Consider the following 19,492-nt stretch of genomic DNA (forward strand, 5'->3'; position numbering starts at 1 on the left):
AAAGGGGAAAAAAAATACATGTAAACCACCAACCAACAAAAGAACTCAAAAGAACGCGCATTACTTCACTGAGGATTAACCACAAACAAACCAGATGTGATTTTCAATGCGACACAGCACTGTGCGCACCTATAAAAATAATGTATTTCATGTAAGATCTCTAGTTTCACTGATTAAAGCAGGAGGACAGGGAGCTGGATCGTGTTTTTGCAAACATCTTCCAATCGTTGTGTGAACTGAGACCGAGTCCATGTGAACAATTGATCCTCAACTCTTCTTACTTTACTTGTTTAGTTTTGCTCAGTTTCTAAATGCCAGAGGAATTATGGCTATTTTCTTCAATTACAGAGGCATTTGAAAGCTGAACCAAGATATCGTAATATTGCAGCCTGCAGAACTTCAAACAACAAAGAGTTCATTCATAAGAAGTCGTCTTTGAGTCATTTATTGATTTATGACTCCAGGATATTGGAGGAAAAAGGAACATTCCATAAATTTGTATCTTTGAACTGGTTCTATAATAAAACTGTGTATTTAGTTGGATTTTATGTGATTTCCTTTTGAAAACTAAAGTTAGTTTCTTTTTGATTTTTCTTTTTTTTTCCACTTCCATTGATTGAACTCGCCATGAAACAGTTCGGAGTCTCCTCGGGGAGGCCTGTGATATACAGCACGAGCTGAGCACTTCACAATACCAACTTGAGGACAAGCTTTTTGCACAAACACTGATGTGATTTACATGTCGCCAGGCACACATAACGGCCTGTGTTTTAATTAAATCAGTAAACAATGCCAGCAGACATGCGAGTGGCTGCTAAGGTCATGAATTATAGTAAGTGCTCTATGCTCGGCTTCGATTTGAGTAAACATTTATTTTTCACACCTGATTCACAAACTACACAAATGAGTGCACACGTATGTAACGCACCACGTCCTGGTGCACGAGCAGAGGTGCAATTTGACACACAGTTCTGGTTCTGCTCCGTGTTTTGTTTTTTTTTATGGACCCTCCCACTGAGTAATTAGTGTGGATTTAACCATCACCAGACGGTTTCATCGGCCCCATTTACAATGCAAGCATTTTTTATGTATTTACAGTTCCTGTAATAAATCCACAGCCAGCTAAACTGCTCTCTAACTATATCCTGTAGCATTGAAATGCTCAGTCAATTGAATATTTATACACACACACACCCCATGTTTTCCAGGCATGGTACAACCTGGAAGTATAAAAAGCTTCGAGCTCCCCAAAAAAAACAACTTAATAAACCTAAAATACCATGAGATGATTGGCTCCTGGTTCAGTTTTATATGTCATGTACTCCGTGGGACTGACTGCATTCACTACAGGAACTGCAGACAATAAAACACACCATGCACCCCTACCAACATGCGATGGCGTGTATCCACAGAGCTCCCCCGGTCGCTGTCGATGGCTGTGGCGTCTGAGGAGTGATGTTGTTGAAGCTACAGGTGTGAATTCTTTGTTCGCGGCAGGTTGCTGATGCGGAAAAACAACAAAACAAAAGCTGCTTCTGTTGAGGTGTTGCTGAGAGAGAGATGTGACCCTGAACGCGCTCCGAGCTGCTCAATTAACAGGAAGCCAATGTGCTTACTTTAGGGGACTCTTTCACAACAATGTGAAGGAAACTGCAATCTATTGCCCCCCCCCCCACAAGCATTGACGAGCGATTTCTGCCTTCTCCACAGCTGACACTCCTGGCCAACATGACTGTGGCCAATCAGTGGACTCTGAAGCTGCCTTCCAGTGAGGCCGTCCACCACATCATGACCTTCGACCCCAATGACAGCAACTTCCTATATGTCATGACGTCTCACCATGTAAGAACACGTATGCAGATGTGCTTTCTGTCCGGAGATGTTTGTCGCTTGTCAGCAGTGCCGGCAGTTGAGCAACAGGATCTGATTCTGGGGTAGATTTCAAATGTACATCTTGGTTAGTTATCTGCACACAAAAATACATCACTGGACTTCCTTTTGCAGAGGCAAAGTTTGATAAGCAACAGCCATAAGCGTGAGCCTCGTTTCAGATATTTGCAAGACAAATAGTTGTGGAGCGTCTTGTATTCTGTCATCATTCCTCATGCTTTTCAGCTACAACCAACAAAATTGTACTTAAAGTAAAACAGATTGTTGATTCAGTCCATAGAAAGAAGCCTAATGCTGAGTTTTGCGATACATTTTGTATCATAGTGTGAATAGCTAGCGTTGGCATTTCCCATTCCCTCTCTGGATTCAAACTATTTTTCTTAGCATTTCAACAAATATACTTCTTCTACCTAAACAGCCGCGGGATAGAGTGCTTCCTGCCTCCAGACCTTCATATCAGGCACTGGACATTTTGTACTTGATTAATTTTGTACCTTGAGACCACAGATTAGCAATTTGGATCAATGTGAGGTCACAAGAAATTCTTCCTCTCAACCAGAGGAACACATTGTTACTGAGCATATCTACAACCGGAATTTATTGTATTTTATCGAAAAATACTTATTATACATTTCTACTTTAAAACCAATATGTATACCTGTGTTTTTCATGAAGTAGGCCCAGTAAAACAATAATTTGCTGCCATTTCAACAGATATTTGTTCCAACCAGGGGGTCATAATAAAGCAGACGTTAATGCAAAACCGTGGGTGTAACAGTTAAAGGCTACATGTAAAGGCTTGCTTGATATTACAAGTATACAATGACAAACAAGAAACATTTTATATGATAGTAAAAGAGTAATAAATATAGCATGTTAAAGCTCGGGAAGCTTTCAGTTAATGGCTGACCTGTATCTACTATATCACATTATAACTTTCAGCTCACAGTGCCGCATCAAACCATTTATTATCTGCTTAAAAATGCTTAATCAGGACGAGTTAACATGTTATATGAGTTGATAATGCACGGAAATCGTTTTCTGATTGTCCAATATCAGATAAAAATATCCATCATATTTTTCCAACAGGCCAAGTTCGTTGGCTTTAATGAAACCGATGAATTACTCAAACCTAAATGGTATAATGACATGGATAGAGAGAACAGAGGACTTATCTCCCTAAACTGCATTACTTGATTATTTTTACCATATGAACTGTTCATTGTCCTCTCTGTTAGCAGGCGGCATGCAAATTAATCTCTGTGTTTTTTTCCCTTTTTTTTTTAGCCAGTGTTGAAAATATTGTTTTTTTGTTTGTCTTTGTGCAGATGCTAAGGGTAAATGTGGCAGACTGTGACCAGTGGCAGAGCTGCAGCGACTGTCTGGGAGCAGGTGACGCCCACTGTGGTTGGTGCACTCTGGAGAATCGGTGAGAAAAACATGCACACACTTTCTGCATCTGTTTATCTGGCAGCCCTCCTCATACTTGTTCCCCGACCCATCGCAGCTCTTCTCTTCCTCTTTCACTGTCGCTGAAAACACAATTTCATCAAATTAATACACGCTTTGAAGTCTCACACACACACACATCAGAAAGCATGTGTGTATATTTGTGAATTATCTGCTGTTGATGCTGGAGTCCATCAGCAGCAGTTTGTGTCAGTGAGTGACCTTCTGCGTATTTTGAGGCAATCAAAAAATAAATGACCGGCACAATAAAATGATCCCTGCTTGTCTTTTTTGATACTGCAGATATATGAGTTTGTAAATCCACTGAGGCTTGTTTGCTGGTTTTCATCATCCCCATTCTCAATTTCAAAATGTCGCCCAGCTGAATGAGTCTCGCCACTGGCAGAGTGTGTTTTTTTTTTTGCTGGGGTTGGACGCCTGTTGTTGGATTGAGCAGAATTGATTTGCTTTTCATTAGGCCTCAGAGTCGGGCGTAACATCATTGTTTGGCGAGGGTCCCCTGGTCCTCTGGTAGTTTCAGGAGGGAGCGACAGGCTGGGAGCGCCCAGCGAGGAGTGACTTGGCTGAAGTGAAACTGTGAGCGAGCGAGAGTATACTGTGATTAATGTGGCTCAGTCAGGACCGGCTCTCAGGGAGAATATGTGTGGTGTCGAGCTGTGTTTGTTTGCGGGCTGTTTGTCTGCATGGTTGCGTGTATGCGTCTGTGTGTGTGTGTGTGAGTTGGTTGGTTGCTTGGTGATTAAAGCAGATCAGACGAGCGATAGTGAGGTTTGTGATGAGCAGCGCTGCAGCTCTGGAGGCTCTGGCATTGCCAGGGGCCATTCAGAACTGGAAGAGTGGAACTGATGAGCGTTGTGTGTTTATGTGTATGTGGTCAGACTGTCTCACTGTCATCTCCCTGTCTCCTCTCTTTATTTATCTATCTGTCGTCTCTTTATCCCAGTCCCTTTCTCGCTTCGCTGCATTTTTCTTTTTTACCCTTGTGATTCTCCATCTTCATATTCCCCCCTATTTTTTTTTTCTTTTCTTGCCCTCAAATTTTCCAGTAGCTTTGAGACTTTAGCTCCCTCTCTCATCCTCCCCCATGTCTCCCCCGGTCCTCATCCCCTCCTCCTCCCCCACTGCCCTTGTCCTCCTCTCTATCTCTCTACAAAGGAGCGTTGATTGTGATGATGGTGGTGGGAGGGAGAGTGCACACTGGCTCTTTTGACAAGGAAATGTCAAAGTGTGTGAGCCTGTGTGTAAGAGTCACTGTGAGTGTGTGCCGCCGTCTGACTCTCAGAGGCCAGGGAGCTGATGTCATGTGTGTGTGTATGTGTTTGATGCGCTGTTTGGCCAGTCACGCCAGCCGCTGGACTGGCTCTGTGGCCCTCAGAGCCCAGAGGGACCGGGGAGGTTGATGTGTGTGTGTGTGTGTGTGGGGGGGGGGCACACAACCGTGGGCTGTGGGGAAGGACCACTGGATCTCGCGGTGTGTGAGGCCACCACTGTCTCAGTGGGTGCCAGTTTGATTTCATGCATTTCTCTGACGTCTCTCAGCACGTCTGCATGTAGAGAGCGCTCAGAAACATGTCTGTTCGTTTGTTGGAGGCTGCATTGTTGTTTGGAAGAAAAAAAAAAAAAGGGGGGAGCCAGTTTCCCCGCCAGAGATAAAGCTTTAGTCCTTGATCACTCTTTTCATGCTGGAGCTGGTTTAATCTGCCACATGTCACAAGAAAGCACTTTAATATCTTTATTTGAATCAAATTATGCATCACATGAAGTCTTTGCTGCTCGCAAATTATCATGCTTATCTGCATGTGCTCATCTCACTGTTACTTTGTGTGCGTGTGTGTGGTGTGTGTGTGTGTGTGTGTGTGCGTGCGTGCGTGCGTGCGTGCGTGCGTGCGTGCGTGCGTGCGTGCGTGCGTGCGTGTGTGTGTGTTAGTTGACATGTTCTCCTGCTGTTTAACAGTCTCTCTGGCTTCTCACCTTATCTGACGTACAGACACTCAGGAGGTGATGAGTTTTCTCAGGTCATATTTTAGCTGCAATATGTTCCCTGTGTTTATTTTAAGGAGCTGTTTGAAAAGCTTTTAAACTCAGCAGGCGGCAGGAAGCAGATGCAGAGCGTGTGTGTGTGTGTGTGTGTGTGTGTGTGTGTGTGTGTGTATATATAGATATATAGATATATAGATATATGTCTCTTTCCTATGTTAATTGTTTATTATTAGATATTCCTCACTTTCAGATCAAAAGAATACATTTCTTTTCATTGTTGCACCTCACCACATTTGCATGACACAAATGTATTTTGGTACAAGATTGAAAACTATGGATAGGAGAAACTATCATGAGTGACCTGGAACACCGATGGGCCCCTTGTTTTCATCTCCCACGTTGTTTGCTGATGTTCATCAGAGACTAAATGTCTTTTTCTTTTGAGACGGCAAGATGAAGTTTCCTGGATGCCTGTTTCAGTTTATACCAACTGGCATTTATGAGATATTCGGAGCTTAAAGATCAAATCTGGAGTTTACTGGATAATCTAAATATATTCTTCCAGATGGAAAACAAGGAAGACACTTTTGATCCACGATAACCCAAAGTTGTTTTTTTTTTTTTTTCTTGGGAATAAACTGCCAGTATATCCCACTGCACGTGCACAGCTCTCAGCCTGTTTGGGCTTTATAGTAATGAATTTAAAGACAGGGCTGAAAAACCAAATCATACTTCATTACTTTAAAGTGCTAAACTATAACAATAAACTGTGTTTTCTTGTTTTTAAATTGAGCAGCAATTTGAATCTGGAGAATACATTTTTCTTTACACAACTTGTTCATTTTAGAGATTTTAACATATTTAATTTGCAGTTTTCGTCACTCAAACCTAAATTATTAAATAGCTTGATAATCTAAATCATGCCAGATATGTACAATAATGGGTTACAGTTGATTATGTCAAACTGACACACTCACAGGCTGATAAATAGCAGATAACTAGTCTTTATCATCAGAGGCCGATGGGAACTGTGGCCTTTTTTCTGTAGCAATGATAATAACATATATTTAAGATCATGATTAAGCAGCAGAAACAACAATCAGACAAGTAATAGGTTTTTGTAAAATTAAATATAATGATAGCTATAAGAACAACATGAAAAATGGGAAAAAAGAACACAAACAGTTCAGAACAACATATTAAAACAGAAAATGGATTCAAAGGAGCACAATTTATTAAAATGGTGGCAACACTCGACACTAAGTCAAGCGAATGTCACAAAGTTACTAAATCTGGAGGCTGACCCTGACCTGACCCTGAGAGAAAAAAAATTGTTAACCTTCTGTCTGACTTTTTGGAAAACCCAACAGACTTGGCAGAGGATCTGCGGCTGCGATGAGGCTCTTATGGTTCAATAGCTCTGATCACAGAGCCAAACTCTGGGAGCTTATAAAGGTGCAAAACCAGATCTCTATTAGCTTTGAAAGGAAATGTCCTAACAAAAGCGGTTGTGGTGCCGGCACCTTGAAGCTCGAAGAGATCTCGATTCTCTGAAAATGACTTTGTAAAAACAAGATTACATCAACAACTAAGCAAATGTTTCATTTTTGATGAATTAGCCTGTTTATTTCTAAATCTTCTCAATCTGTGTATTTCTTGCTGAGAGTGTGTGCGTATTTTACGAGTTTGTTTGTGTCTGTGGGTTTGTTTGTTTTTTGTTTTTTTCCATGGCTTGCCGAGCTGCTCAATTCTATTTTTAGCACAGTCGCTGACCTCACGGCCCTCCTGAGTCCCTAAGTGCGTATGGGACCAGGAATCTGGACAATCACTTTCCTCGGACACAAACACTTGCACACATCAGGGATGCGGCCTCACAGACACACTTCTTAAAATAAAATAAAAAAAACTGTGAAAGTGTGAGGGGGAAGTGAGATGTGCCAAACTCATTATGTGGCATGTTAGGACGACGCTAAATGGGGCCTCTTTGGTTTTTCTCCTCACTCTGAGGTCACTTTGTCCTTCCAGTGTGTACTGCAGATGAACTGAGCTCTGTGCCAGCGTTGAAATTCATTAGAGAAGCAAAAGTCAAAATGTGAGGCCACCTTGGTTGTTGAATGCCCTCCTAACGATTCTTCTGTTATAGACGTTTCATTATATTCACAGATTGGCATGCACACACACTGTATGCTTTGTGTGTGTCCCAGCAAATAAATACACACATTCATGTGTGCACTGTTGGGCTATGCAGATTAGAAACTCGGCCTGAACAAGACTAGTAGTTTTATTATTCTGCTATCAGTAACTGGCCCTTGATTTTGGTGCCTGCGGGATGGGTTACCATAGCAATGTGTATGACCTGAAGTCAAGTAGTCTCTTGTGTTGAGCCAAGCAAACTGACAGCCGGGGTCTGAATGTGACATTAGGAGACCAGAGCACCTCATAAATCTGTGGGAAGCCGAACGTGAAACCCAGCGGTGAGAATTCGCCAAGTCCGGGAATGAAATGGAAACACAGAAGTTCGTGCTCTCCCACAAAGGATGAAATGTTCAATTTGAAGCTCCGCGTTCACATGCCGGTGTGGCAGACCGGTGGCCTCCATTACCTGCTGCAGCGGTGACAAGCAATCAGTGTCTCTGAGGTGGTCATAATCTCATATGAGCAAGTCATGTTCTCTGTGCAGGGAAACAGTGAAAATGTGGGAATGCTGATTTGAATTTGGGTAATTCAGTAGAAAATAAAAACCCAAGCAAGAAATGTATTAAATCAAAACATGATATGATGATGTGATGAGATTGGAATGTGACATTAAATCTGTGTTTTTCCGTCCAGATGTACCATCCAGAAGGAGTGCGCTCAGGGGCAGTTGGCACGCTCTTGGATCAGCATGAGCGAAGGCCCCCAGCAGTGTCCGTCCATGACCCTGACACCCCCAGAGATCAGTATCGCTGCAGACATCAAGGTACAACTCACAGCTCTTTGTGTATTACAGCTGCCATCACATCCTTTACATAAGTCAAATAGATGTGATTGTTAATCTTTATAAAGCCGTGGCTGCAATGGGGGCAGTTTATTTAAGGCTGATGTCTCATGACTGCTTTTATAACCTGACACCTCTCACTATTATTGTCGAGCCTATTATTATGGCTCCCTGATAAAGATCACGCCTGTGCTGTTAGCTGCTGCAGCTCTCCGCACCGCTTGTCAGGGTGCAGCGACGACGGGAGCAGACGCAGACCGCGGTTCAAACAAAAAGTGATCTTTATTGAAGGTGCAGTCCAACTGAAACCACAGACCCAAAACTAATCCAAGGGGGATGACGGGGGGTTTTGAGGTGGGGTGAGAAGGAGGGACCAGGAGGGAACGGAAAGATTAAAGGCAGGTACAAACCAGGGTTTCTAGTCAGGTCAGACAACCGGAGTTAAACAGACTGACCAAAATAGACACAAGGACAAATGAAAATGTATTTACATAGATTAAAACCAGACTTGAAAACATGACCTGTAGATTAACACTCTCGACAAGTCTTGAACTGAAAACAGACATGACAAGATAGAAAAAGAAATAATAAACAACATAAAGGTTGCACAGTGAGATTGTCACCGGTTTGAATCTGGGTCAGCCTTTCAGTTTGGAGTCAGCATTGGTTTCGTCCCACTACAAAAACATGCATTTGAGGTTACTTGGTGACTCGAAGTCGCCCGAAGGTCTGAATATGTGTGCGTGTCTATGTTTGTACTGTGATGGACAGGCGACCTGTCCAACATGTTTTCAGCCTTCAACCGACAGCTGGGTCCAGCTCCACAGCCTTGAATTGGACAAAACGGTCTCGTAGATGAATAGCTGGCCTCAGAACAAAAACCAGGAAGGGCTAGAAGACAGGACAATAACATGACAAGACATGAAACACCACAACAAAAAGCACTATGAGGGAATCAAAGAGGAAAACATAAATCTCCAAAGCCACAAAACATGAGAACTGTGACGCAGCTTCAACCTGCAGCCTAACAAGATACATACGTCTCTACTTGTTTAGCTGTCTTTGTTCAGGCTCACTGCTCTAAGAGGAGCTCAGACTAAACAGTGACCCTCAACGCAAAGTCACATGGCTGAGGTCTGTTGTGCTAAACTGTGAAACACACAGCTGCCACGGAAACATTTCGCACCGAAGCATCCAACTACTTTTAACCTTTGATATTTAAGCACTATTGTGTTGAAGGTGCAGCATCGCTCAACACAGTTGTTTCCATGTTTAACCTTCTCACTGTAACTTGGCATGGCTCTGCTATTGTTATTTCAAACTGAATGTCCTGAAGCACAGAATCCCCAAGAACAAAAAAAACATGTAGCTGTCCAGATGGTTACAATCTGGACTGTAAGTTCTTTAATGTAAGAGGAAATGTCTCAGGGCTACAACACACATGAAATCATTTAATTTACTACAATGCTGAAGGTGCTGTACAATCTCTATCTCAATAAAAAAAAAAAAAATTCAACATGCAAACTGAAATAGATTTGTGCATCTATTGTTGCTGGATATTGCTGTAAACAGTTACGATGGAGGAGCTTCTCACACCTGAGACGAAAATTGCGATAAAGTCCTGATAGAGCCAAAACTGCTCCGAACCCCTCTGGAGGGAAAACAATCATATTCATGCGAAGAGAAAAGATGGTGGAACACATTTTTTTTATTTACTGTGTTTGCTTTTTCCTCTAAACAGTTCAGTTCCTTTAATGAACACAGCCCTGCACAACATTTGTAATGTGTTCGTGCAACCAAAACACTCTGAAGCTCAGCTGGAGTGAGGTTTCAGGAAGAGTGACACCATCGGCCCACACCATTACAACACACTTTGGATTCTGCTTCACTGGATCTTGTTCCTCATGAGGCTCCAGCCATTTGCAGAGGCATTGTTGTACGTGGGATCTGATGCAGCTGAATTAAATTGTAAACTTATGCACAACTTATTTTGATGGTGGGTGAGTTTGACAGAGTGTTTTCAAGGCAATAAAAAGTGGTTAAGAGACCGTCTGCCGATGTGTTGACTGCAAAAAAAAAAAGTTTTCAAAAAGGGGACATATTACAGTGCTGTTTGGGGTAACTGTCAGAAAATAAAAGGTCTTAATGTGCAGTGATGTTCTACGTTGAGGCGTGAGAGAGAGAGAGAGAGAGAGAGAGAGAGAGAGAGAGAGAGAGAGAGAGAGAGAGAGAGAAAACGTGGGTCCATATGAAAAGAAAGCAAAGCACTTCGATAAAATCAAAAACAGAAGGCTTGTTATCCACTTCAGTCCAACTTACACTTGATTCCCAGAAATTTTTGTGGCCTTTTCCCACTTGTGGAAAAGAACATGAGACTTTTCAACTAATACGAAAATCATGTTGGAAGATTTACACATGCAGACTGAAGGACGGTGATCTCCAACCTGCTTTAATGTGACGACTTTTAAAAGCGATCTAACTCCTTTAAACTGCATGTCAAGGACACCTCAAGTGTGGATTTTCTGACAGGCATCACATGTCAAAAAAAAAAATCTGTTCTTACTTATATTTTTGAAGGTGTTTTATATTGTAGTATTTCAGAAATTTGCTCTCCAGGGTGCCAGTCTGATAGTTTTAAACAGGTGAGTCACCACTGTTCCTCTTTATAGGTGTACTATCAAAACTATGTTTTAATTTATTCATATGCTCTTTCTGAAATATCTAACAAAAGGAATCAAGGTGGGCCGTATTTGGTGGTGTAGTGGTTCGCACTGTTGCCTCACAACCGTACGGTAATCCCAGTTTTAGTCTGAACTTAGGTTCCTTTCTGTATGGAGTTTCCATGTTCTCCCTGTGCTTGTGTTGGTTTTCTTCAGGTGGTCAGGTTTACTACCACGGTAAACCTTTTTCAAAAACATGGTCCGCATGATGATTGGGTGGAACAAAACCAGGCAATAACAAAAAACAGCATTTAAACTGAAGAACCCAAACGGCATGGCGAGCTGGCCAGTCAAAACAATAAAACAACAAACCATTGTGGGCCAGCGTCACCGTGACCAGTTTATGTAGTGTGCTGAATAACAATTAACTTGTTGAGACTTCTGTTGGTTCACAGTCAAGAAAGTGTATTGGGATGATGAGACATCGATTTATGCATGAAATGCAAATCACTTGCACTTAAAATATCATGATTTGCACAAACGCTGAATTTATTACAGATGTCAGGAAACAAAACTATGTTTTTGGAGCATTCAGTGGTTCTAAATGAAGGCTTTTGTGCAAATTACACTTCACATGCAAAACACTGCATTTGTACCTTCAATAGAATTCTATACTTCACCCCCAAAAAGTAATTTATTACTTTGACTTTTCAAAAGGTTTAAACATATTAGCACTCATAACTAAACTACATTTTGTTTATAATATTACTTCATTGTTACTTCAACATAATGACAGCTTACCTGCTTCGAACCATCATCGCTTTCTGAATTGCAGACCGACTTCACATCAGTTTGTTTTCTTAAATTGAATAGAAGTCTATTTATAGGTTAAAATACATACTTTTTTTGTACGTTGTTGAATCTATGTAACTACTATTCATAGTTGACTGCCCCTCTCTAACCAAGGAAGAAGATTTCCACACTTCAACTTGAGCGCTGGAACAAATTAGCATCTCCGTGACGTGCTACCTGTCATTAGAAGTGACACCTGACCCGACACCCACCGGTCAAATGCCTACGCACTCCTTCCATTAAACAGCAGCCACAGAGTTTGAAGAAGTGACCTACTTTGAGACCAATGTTCCCAACTGTCCACCCGTCACATTCCCTGCCAACACTGGAATTACCGTCATGCCATCCATCTGACTTCGATACTGCTTTGTCCAACTCAGTGCTGCGGCATCCTGAAGTCGATCTCTGCTGACTGTGGATGAAGCAGGATACAAACCGTACAGCTTACATACAATTTAGAGTCACTAATTTACCTTAAATGCATGGTTTTTTTTGTATTGTGGATGAAACCAGATGACACAGAAAACCCGCAGGTCAACTAAACTTTCTATGTCGTCGTAAAATGACATTTTCAAAAACTAAAATACACCATTTTTTGAGAGGACGATCGCTTTTTAAGGCAGACCCATTCAGCAGTCTGTACTAGACTATTATAGCTTTAGAAAAATCAGGAGAAAATGGATTTGAAAAGTGATTGTGACGTTGAAACCTGGGCAAGGGTCAACTGCATGATCAGTTCTGCATCATTAGACATAAAGACATTTATGGCGAGAAGACTCGGAGAGAAAACTCCTCTGAGGCCAAGCTTTTAACCCGGCAGCTTGTAGGGTAAGACCAACCAGCTTCCCTGAACACACCCGACCAGAGGGGCTTATATGGACCCATCATACTCCGATACCACCGCGGCATCGCTTTGAGCGGAGGAGGCAGAAACGGAAAGACAGACAGAAACCCACAAACACATTGAGGAGATTAATGATGCATGAAATCACAAGACCTAGGGTTGTAACACTGATTTTAATCAAGCTTGTCAGAATAATATATTGTGGTTAAAAGAGCACCTGCATCAGACTCGCAGGGCAGGCTGACATGCAAACTGTTGTTTTCGGTAATTTCTTCCAGTCAGTATATCAAGTAACGGGAAGATTGCAATGCGATAATTAGCTCACTGAAATCTGACACTTGGAATAGACACTATTTGACCTTTAATTACAGATCATAATTAGACGAGAGTCAGAGACGACAGGTCCTTAATTGGTTCATTAATTGTGGATATTTGCTTGTCATGAAGGTCACTGTGGTCGGGGCTGCCGCTGCCGCCTGATCTAAACACAGGAAACTCCGCTCAAGTTTGTCTCCCCACAAACAGGAAGCAGCAGTCAGGACGTCAGGACGTCAGGAGCCCCGGCCAGGAAATGATCAATTCCAATGAACAATAGAGCAGATCTGTGAGGCATGTGCAGACATGCCGCTGGCCACTTCATCTTCTACCTGCTGAGCTCGGGAAGATGTCATCTCACTCTTCCTCCCCGCCTAACAATCCTCGCCTCGCTTCCTCATCCTCCCTGATTTTTTTTTTATCACACTGAAATCATTTAGCTGAAATTCAGACATGTCTGTGAGGTGTTATGTTTCTCATTATATGTCTGTCATACTTAATCACAGACCCAGATTTAGACGTGGAGGTAGCACCGCACCATCTGTTTCTTCATTACACATTAGATTCTCCATTTCCAAAACTCCTCAACAATCTAGAAGTCAAGCCTCCACTGTCTGCCCTCCATCACTGGCTAATTGTACAGAAACCGGATTGAAATGCACGTTCACGAGCACGGGGGAATAAAATTTCTGATTCAGTTGCAAGCTGTTGTTCATATTCCAGCATCTGTTTTTATTGCAGGACGTTGGCATCCTGATAAACGGCAGCGTTCCCGACCTGATCGGCTCCAGGGTGGAGTGTGAATATGGCCCGGGTGTCTCCACCGACGCCACAGTGCACCTGGACTACGGCACCGCTCAGATCCAGACCTGCCCCCTGCTCCCTCCAGACAGCTTCCAACCAATCCCCCGCGGCACAGGTGAGACTCCAGACAAGCGCCCATGTGGCTGTTTGCCAACAGGTTCCCACGCAGCCATGGTTATTCAGCTTTTCTCCTATGAGAACAAATGTAATTTCCCTTTTCATCTTTCAAAATGCAGCCGGATGTCTTGCTGTCTAGTTTGTGTTATGACAGCGATACCATCTCCATTGCTTGACACATGCAATGTTGTCTACATTCCTTTGTTCCTCCAGATCATCTGACTGTTTCTGTGGCGATAAAAGTGAATGGCACATCTGTGGTATCAGGCAGCTTCATCATCTACGACTGCGAGAGGACTGGAGTGATACACCCCAAGACGTCGTGAGTCACATTCATTGTCACCACGGTTTATCTCAAATTCTTCATTTATTCAGATTTAATGACTCTTGGCCGACTTACAGCATCGCCACGAATTCCCTCCATCCACAGTCAGGCAATTAGATCCAGAGATGGAAAACTCTTTTACTAAAGCACCGTGCAATCCATCCATCCATCCATCCATCCATCCATCCATCCATCCATCCATCCATCCATCCACCCACAGGGTAAACATGCAAACTCCATATAGAAAACCCATCCAACCCAGATTCGGACTGCATTTTCTAACTGTGAGGCTAAACTCTTATCCGCTACAACACTACATGGTCTCTGTTGTGAAAGGACGTGAAAGGACGGTTTTCAATTAACAGCAACATCTGAAATAACTTTTTTTTTAAAAGATCACCCCTGCGAGTCGCAGACTTTCATTTTTCCGACCCCTTTACCAAAAAGCCCAGTCTGTGGTCTCTTGTCACTTTTCAGAAAGCTCACAGTCATTAGCCGCTCCACCAAAGAGTGAATCCGGCTCTGAAAAATGACATAAAAGCCTTTACATTCTCCAGCGCCGCCCCCCCCAAACTACTCCTCAACATCAATAGAAATTTATAAAGCAATTTTTTTATTCCCGCGGAAAACCAAATTAATCATGTCTTGACCCTTTGGATTGATCTTGTGACTCTGTGTGTGTGTGTGTGTGTGTGTGTGTGTGTGTGCGTGTGTGTGTGTGTGTGTGTGTGTGTGTGTGTGTGTGTGTGTGTGTGTGTGTGTGTGTGTGTGTGTGTGGGGTGGGGGGGCGTGGTAGCCACTGGACTACTGAAGACACATTAACGAGTTACAAACTGTCTCCACACAGCAGAGCTTCAGTAAAATGGGAGTGAAGCGCTGATGTATCAGTAATAATCTAATTATGAGAAATGTACTCGTATATCACTCATGTGAGGCTTCTTGTTTCCTTAATGAGCACTTCAGCTTTAATACTGTAGCTACGATCTGCTATTAATGTCCATGCATGTACTCTGACCCAAGTCAGATGCCAGTTGCAGGATTTCTACCCTGAGTAGTGAAGTATTATTTCTTTATATTTCGTCAGGAAGCAGACCTGGTTACACTGCTCGGTTCTCAATGTCATCACAGATCCTTCAAAGTAAACCTTCCGTAATTACACATAAATAATAATAAACTTGAATTATGCTGTTTCCAAAACATAGTCAAAGTCCTAGTGAGCCTCTTTTCAAATGTCCATTCAGAGCTGAAGGGTGGAAGCGGTGTCTGCCCACTTTGCTCATAACCTCTTCCTCTCATGTTCTCTCGGCTGCTTTCTATTTAGGCCTCAGCGGGTAAATACTGCCGACATGGCCTCTTGGAGGGCCTATTGTGTGTTTGGCTTGCTCAGGGTTTCTCAGTGCAGGATCAAATGTAGGATTAATATGCTGTAAATGCTAAGCCAAAGGAAATTAGACGTGTATGTCTGGCCGATCCTGTCGATGTTTGTTTTTGTGAAGGACTGTGACTTGTATGGCCCGGTCACAAAGAGGGTTTTCACATATCTGGAGGCCATCCAGCTGGCTTCCTTCTGCATGTTGGACCATGTCAGAGGATCCACTTTTATCTGATTGGCAGATCTGCAGCTCAGCGGGCCATCAACGGGTGTCTGTGTGTGTGTGTGTGTCTCTGCGTGTGTGTGTGTGTATGTGTGTGTTTGTGTTTAATTCAAAAGCGCTTGGGTTTGTCCCTTTTGTTCACTTTTTGAAAGCACTTTGGAGGTGTGAAGACAGCAGTTGCAGGTACATGTGTGCAAGACTGCACCCAATATGTGCACGTGGCCTCGGTGCTCGGCGAGGTCCATGAGTGTGAAATTAGACGGCGGTTTGTCGAAGGTGATAATGAGCAAAGTGCCATTCTCACAGGATGAGCAATGTGCTGCAAAGTGTGGAACTGCTATACTCTATCTGATTTTAATCACCGCATGCTGCTATTTTTTTTTTTTTTTTTTTGATATAATCCCTAAAGAGAGTCTTATGAGCCACTTGTTCTCCATGAAACCAAATAGCAGAGCCTCTTTGTTTGGTGCTTTAAGAAAAACCTGTCACTCAGATTTTTCACATGTTATTAGATCCTGATTCCTGAACATCTGTACAAACAGCCAATGTCATAAGAGAAGCTTTGCGAAGGCACTTTACTCCTCATTTATTTGACGGAAAATCTGTCACCACATTTCGCTTCAGTGTACGAGGACAATAAAAGTTAAAAAACTGGCAGTGGTGGAAATTTTCAATCAAGGATGTCGTTAATTACCTTATGCAAAACAAGGTTAGATGATATCATCAATGGGATTCTGGATCTCCTGCCAGAGTGATCAACAATGAGCCAAATTTGGAGCCGCAATTAAATTCATTATCTATTAATCTGCTATTTTTTCCCCCAATGAATAATTAGTTACGGGTGTGGTCAGAGTGGTGACAGTCAGACATCAAAAGATGCCGACTTTACTATCACTTCAGGCAAAGAGAAGCAGCAAATTCTCTGGAATTATTTATCAAACTAGCCACCAGTTCACTTTGTCTTCATTAACTAATTGAATACTTAACTTAAAGGCTTGATAATTTCATGTTTTTATTCCTACTTCCTTCTTCAGCTCATTGATTAATCAACTTAACACTGTGGTTTTCACATTAAGGGCCTCCTATGTGGGCGTTCAGGGAGGCACAACAGCAAGAGACAAAGCACAATATTTTATCCTTCAATTTTGCAGAACAAATGAAAAGAGATAAACAGGCTAGACATATTTTAATAAAACACATCTTTAAAACTGAATGTAGTTTAAGTGTCACTGAGATGAACGATTTAATAAACCATCATTGGGCGAGGCTTCAATCATCCCAAAAGCTTAAAGGATGTAAAACGTACTCCAAGATATTCATAATGGTCCTAAAATAATCAACTAAACATGAGGAAACAACACAATGTCAGGTGAGGCCAGCATGCTAGCACCTAATAATAATAATAATAATTAGATTAGATTAGATTAGAAGCTTTATTGTCATTGTACATAGTACAACGAAATTGCGGTGTAGCTACAAAACACACAGTAGACATACAATAGAACACAGGCAGCCATTCTCAAATTCAGCATTGCATTCATCTCAGCAGACACACCATATATACAGAATAACTTAAACATTCACACACACATCAGCTCTCACACAGACCCGCTCACACACACCCAAGGACATTGGTGCAGTAATGTAAAAAAAAGTTAAAAAGAAACAACCGGTAATAAGTTACATAATAATAATAATAATAATAATAATAATAATAATAATAATAATAATAATAATAATAATAATAATAATAATACTTGTATCCTATATGAGGATTGTGTGTTTCTGGCATCTAGTCTGCTGTTGATCCTATAAGAAGAAGATAAGTTACAGTAGTGAGCAGCAGTTTTGGGAATAATGCTCTAATGGCAAAAATAGCTGCATTACAGAAACACCGTAGTAAGTGATAACACAGTCAATATATGACTGTAATGAGGCTATTGAAACAGTGAAGAACTGTTTCTCTCTCTGTCCTCCTCAACTCTTAACATTAGCAGTAGTCAAAGCTTTTATTTTAATGATTACAAGTACCCTGAACTCCTATTTACTGGTGGAAGTGTTCTTCATTAATCCTGAATTAAGACGTCTGATTGTCTGTATTCACAACACTTGTCATAATTTACCAGCACTTTTTTCTTTCTTTTGCAAATCTTCAGTGTCGTTGCTTCTACTTTTTCTCTTTGTCTCAAGAAGTGCTCACATTCAGATTACAGATCATCATCAACTGAATCACTGATGTGACTTCAGTGAAAGTTGAAGTGGGTGAAACCTTCATTACAGTGAACCACACAGTGCTGACAGCTCAGCTGACGTGTCAGAACAACACTACAACAATGCAGCTCTGTGAAAAACATCATCAACACATCCTAATGGACAGAGACAATTAAAAGTGAAGCAAGAGCTACTTTTCCAGGTAACTAGCAACTATAGTTCTTGGGTCTTAGTGAAGTGAGTCCTCTAATTTCTACACCAATACCTAGTTGCAGTAATCAAGTTCCCTTTGACTTGCGCCACACTGCTGAGCAGTAGGAAACAGTTATTGTTTGACCTATAATAACAAAGTCTGAGAACAGACAGGATGTGAGAGTGACTCACTCAACACACGTACCGGGCCCAACATTACTCAAATCTCACACGTTAAACAGTTAACCATCCGAGTCTATCAGCATTATTAGCTGCACTTTCCTACGCTGTTATTACAAATATTTATAGCACAACATTGCTTAGCTCAGCACACACAATGAATAAAGGGAAACATCCGTCTCCTCAGGCACATCTGCTCAAAGACTTACATCATCTTGAATCAATCACCGCAAAAACACAACCACCCTCGTCGACTGGCCGCAGTGTCTCAGATACATCACTGAACTGCCAGAGCTAAAATCCAGCAACGTGTTTCGAGAAGTTTGTGCATCCCTTTAAATCTCGCAGCAAATACTATGGAGGAAAAGCACCATCATGTGTTTTTGTGTGAAATATCAAATAATTTTATATGGATTACACAGAAGGTGATATCAAGCACCAGTTGGCACGATTTTTTTTTTTTGGGGGGGGGGGGCGATATTAATGTGTGTGTTTGTGTGTGAGTGTGTTTGGATAGTTCTCCCTCGACGCATCTCGAACCGTCACTTGGCAAAGTGTTAATGACAACCAGACGAAAGCATTCCAGTCTCACCACTCAGCCCAGTCGGACAAACACCTAACCTGCCCTCTCACTCCGCTCCTCTCACCCGCTTTGTGTGTCACAGCTATGCTCACACTCCCAAACGCACACACTCCTTCTGCGTTTTATTTGCTTTTTATGTGTCTCGAGTTGTGGCACGTCTCCTTTCTCACTCTCTTCTTTTCCTCTTTCCTCGTCTGTCTCTGTACGTTTGCCCCCCCCCCCCCCCCCCCCCATCCTCTTCTATCTCTCTCCGTGAAACTGATCTTTTCGTCCGTGTGTATTTCTGGTTGACAGAGATGTGATTGAGGATGTGTGTTTAACCGCTGTGTCCACTCAGGGGCCCTGAGAGTGAGAGCCCGGCTGTGTATTTAGTGTCTGTGTGTGTGTGCCTGGTCATTATGACTCGGGGTGGGCAGTTTCACATAGTATTTACTGTCAGTGTTAAGTCAGGCGCAGAGAGGGAGTGTGTACGTGGGTGGTGATGCCGGAGAGGTGTT

General features: G+C 42.2%; 1 protein-coding gene across 2 annotated transcripts in view; it reads left to right on the forward strand.

Moving 5' to 3' along the window:
• plxnd1 (plexin D1) overlaps positions 1–19,492 on the forward strand; it is an 84,797-nt gene that overhangs the window by 7,598 nt on the left and 57,707 nt on the right. For both annotated transcript variants that reach the window (XM_080497441.1, XM_080497442.1), the window contains exons 3-7: positions 1,711–1,842; positions 3,219–3,319; positions 8,170–8,299; positions 13,730–13,907; positions 14,123–14,231. In XM_080497441.1, the coding sequence (XP_080353567.1) occupies positions 1,711–1,842; positions 3,219–3,319; positions 8,170–8,299; positions 13,730–13,907; positions 14,123–14,231 (650 nt within the window). The remainder of the gene's footprint in view (positions 1–1,710; positions 1,843–3,218; positions 3,320–8,169; positions 8,300–13,729; positions 13,908–14,122; positions 14,232–19,492) is intronic.

Source organism: Blennius ocellaris (assembly GCF_963422515.1).
Source record: "Blennius ocellaris genome assembly, chromosome: 5".
NCBI lineage: Eukaryota > Metazoa > Chordata > Actinopteri > Blenniiformes > Blenniidae > Blennius > Blennius ocellaris.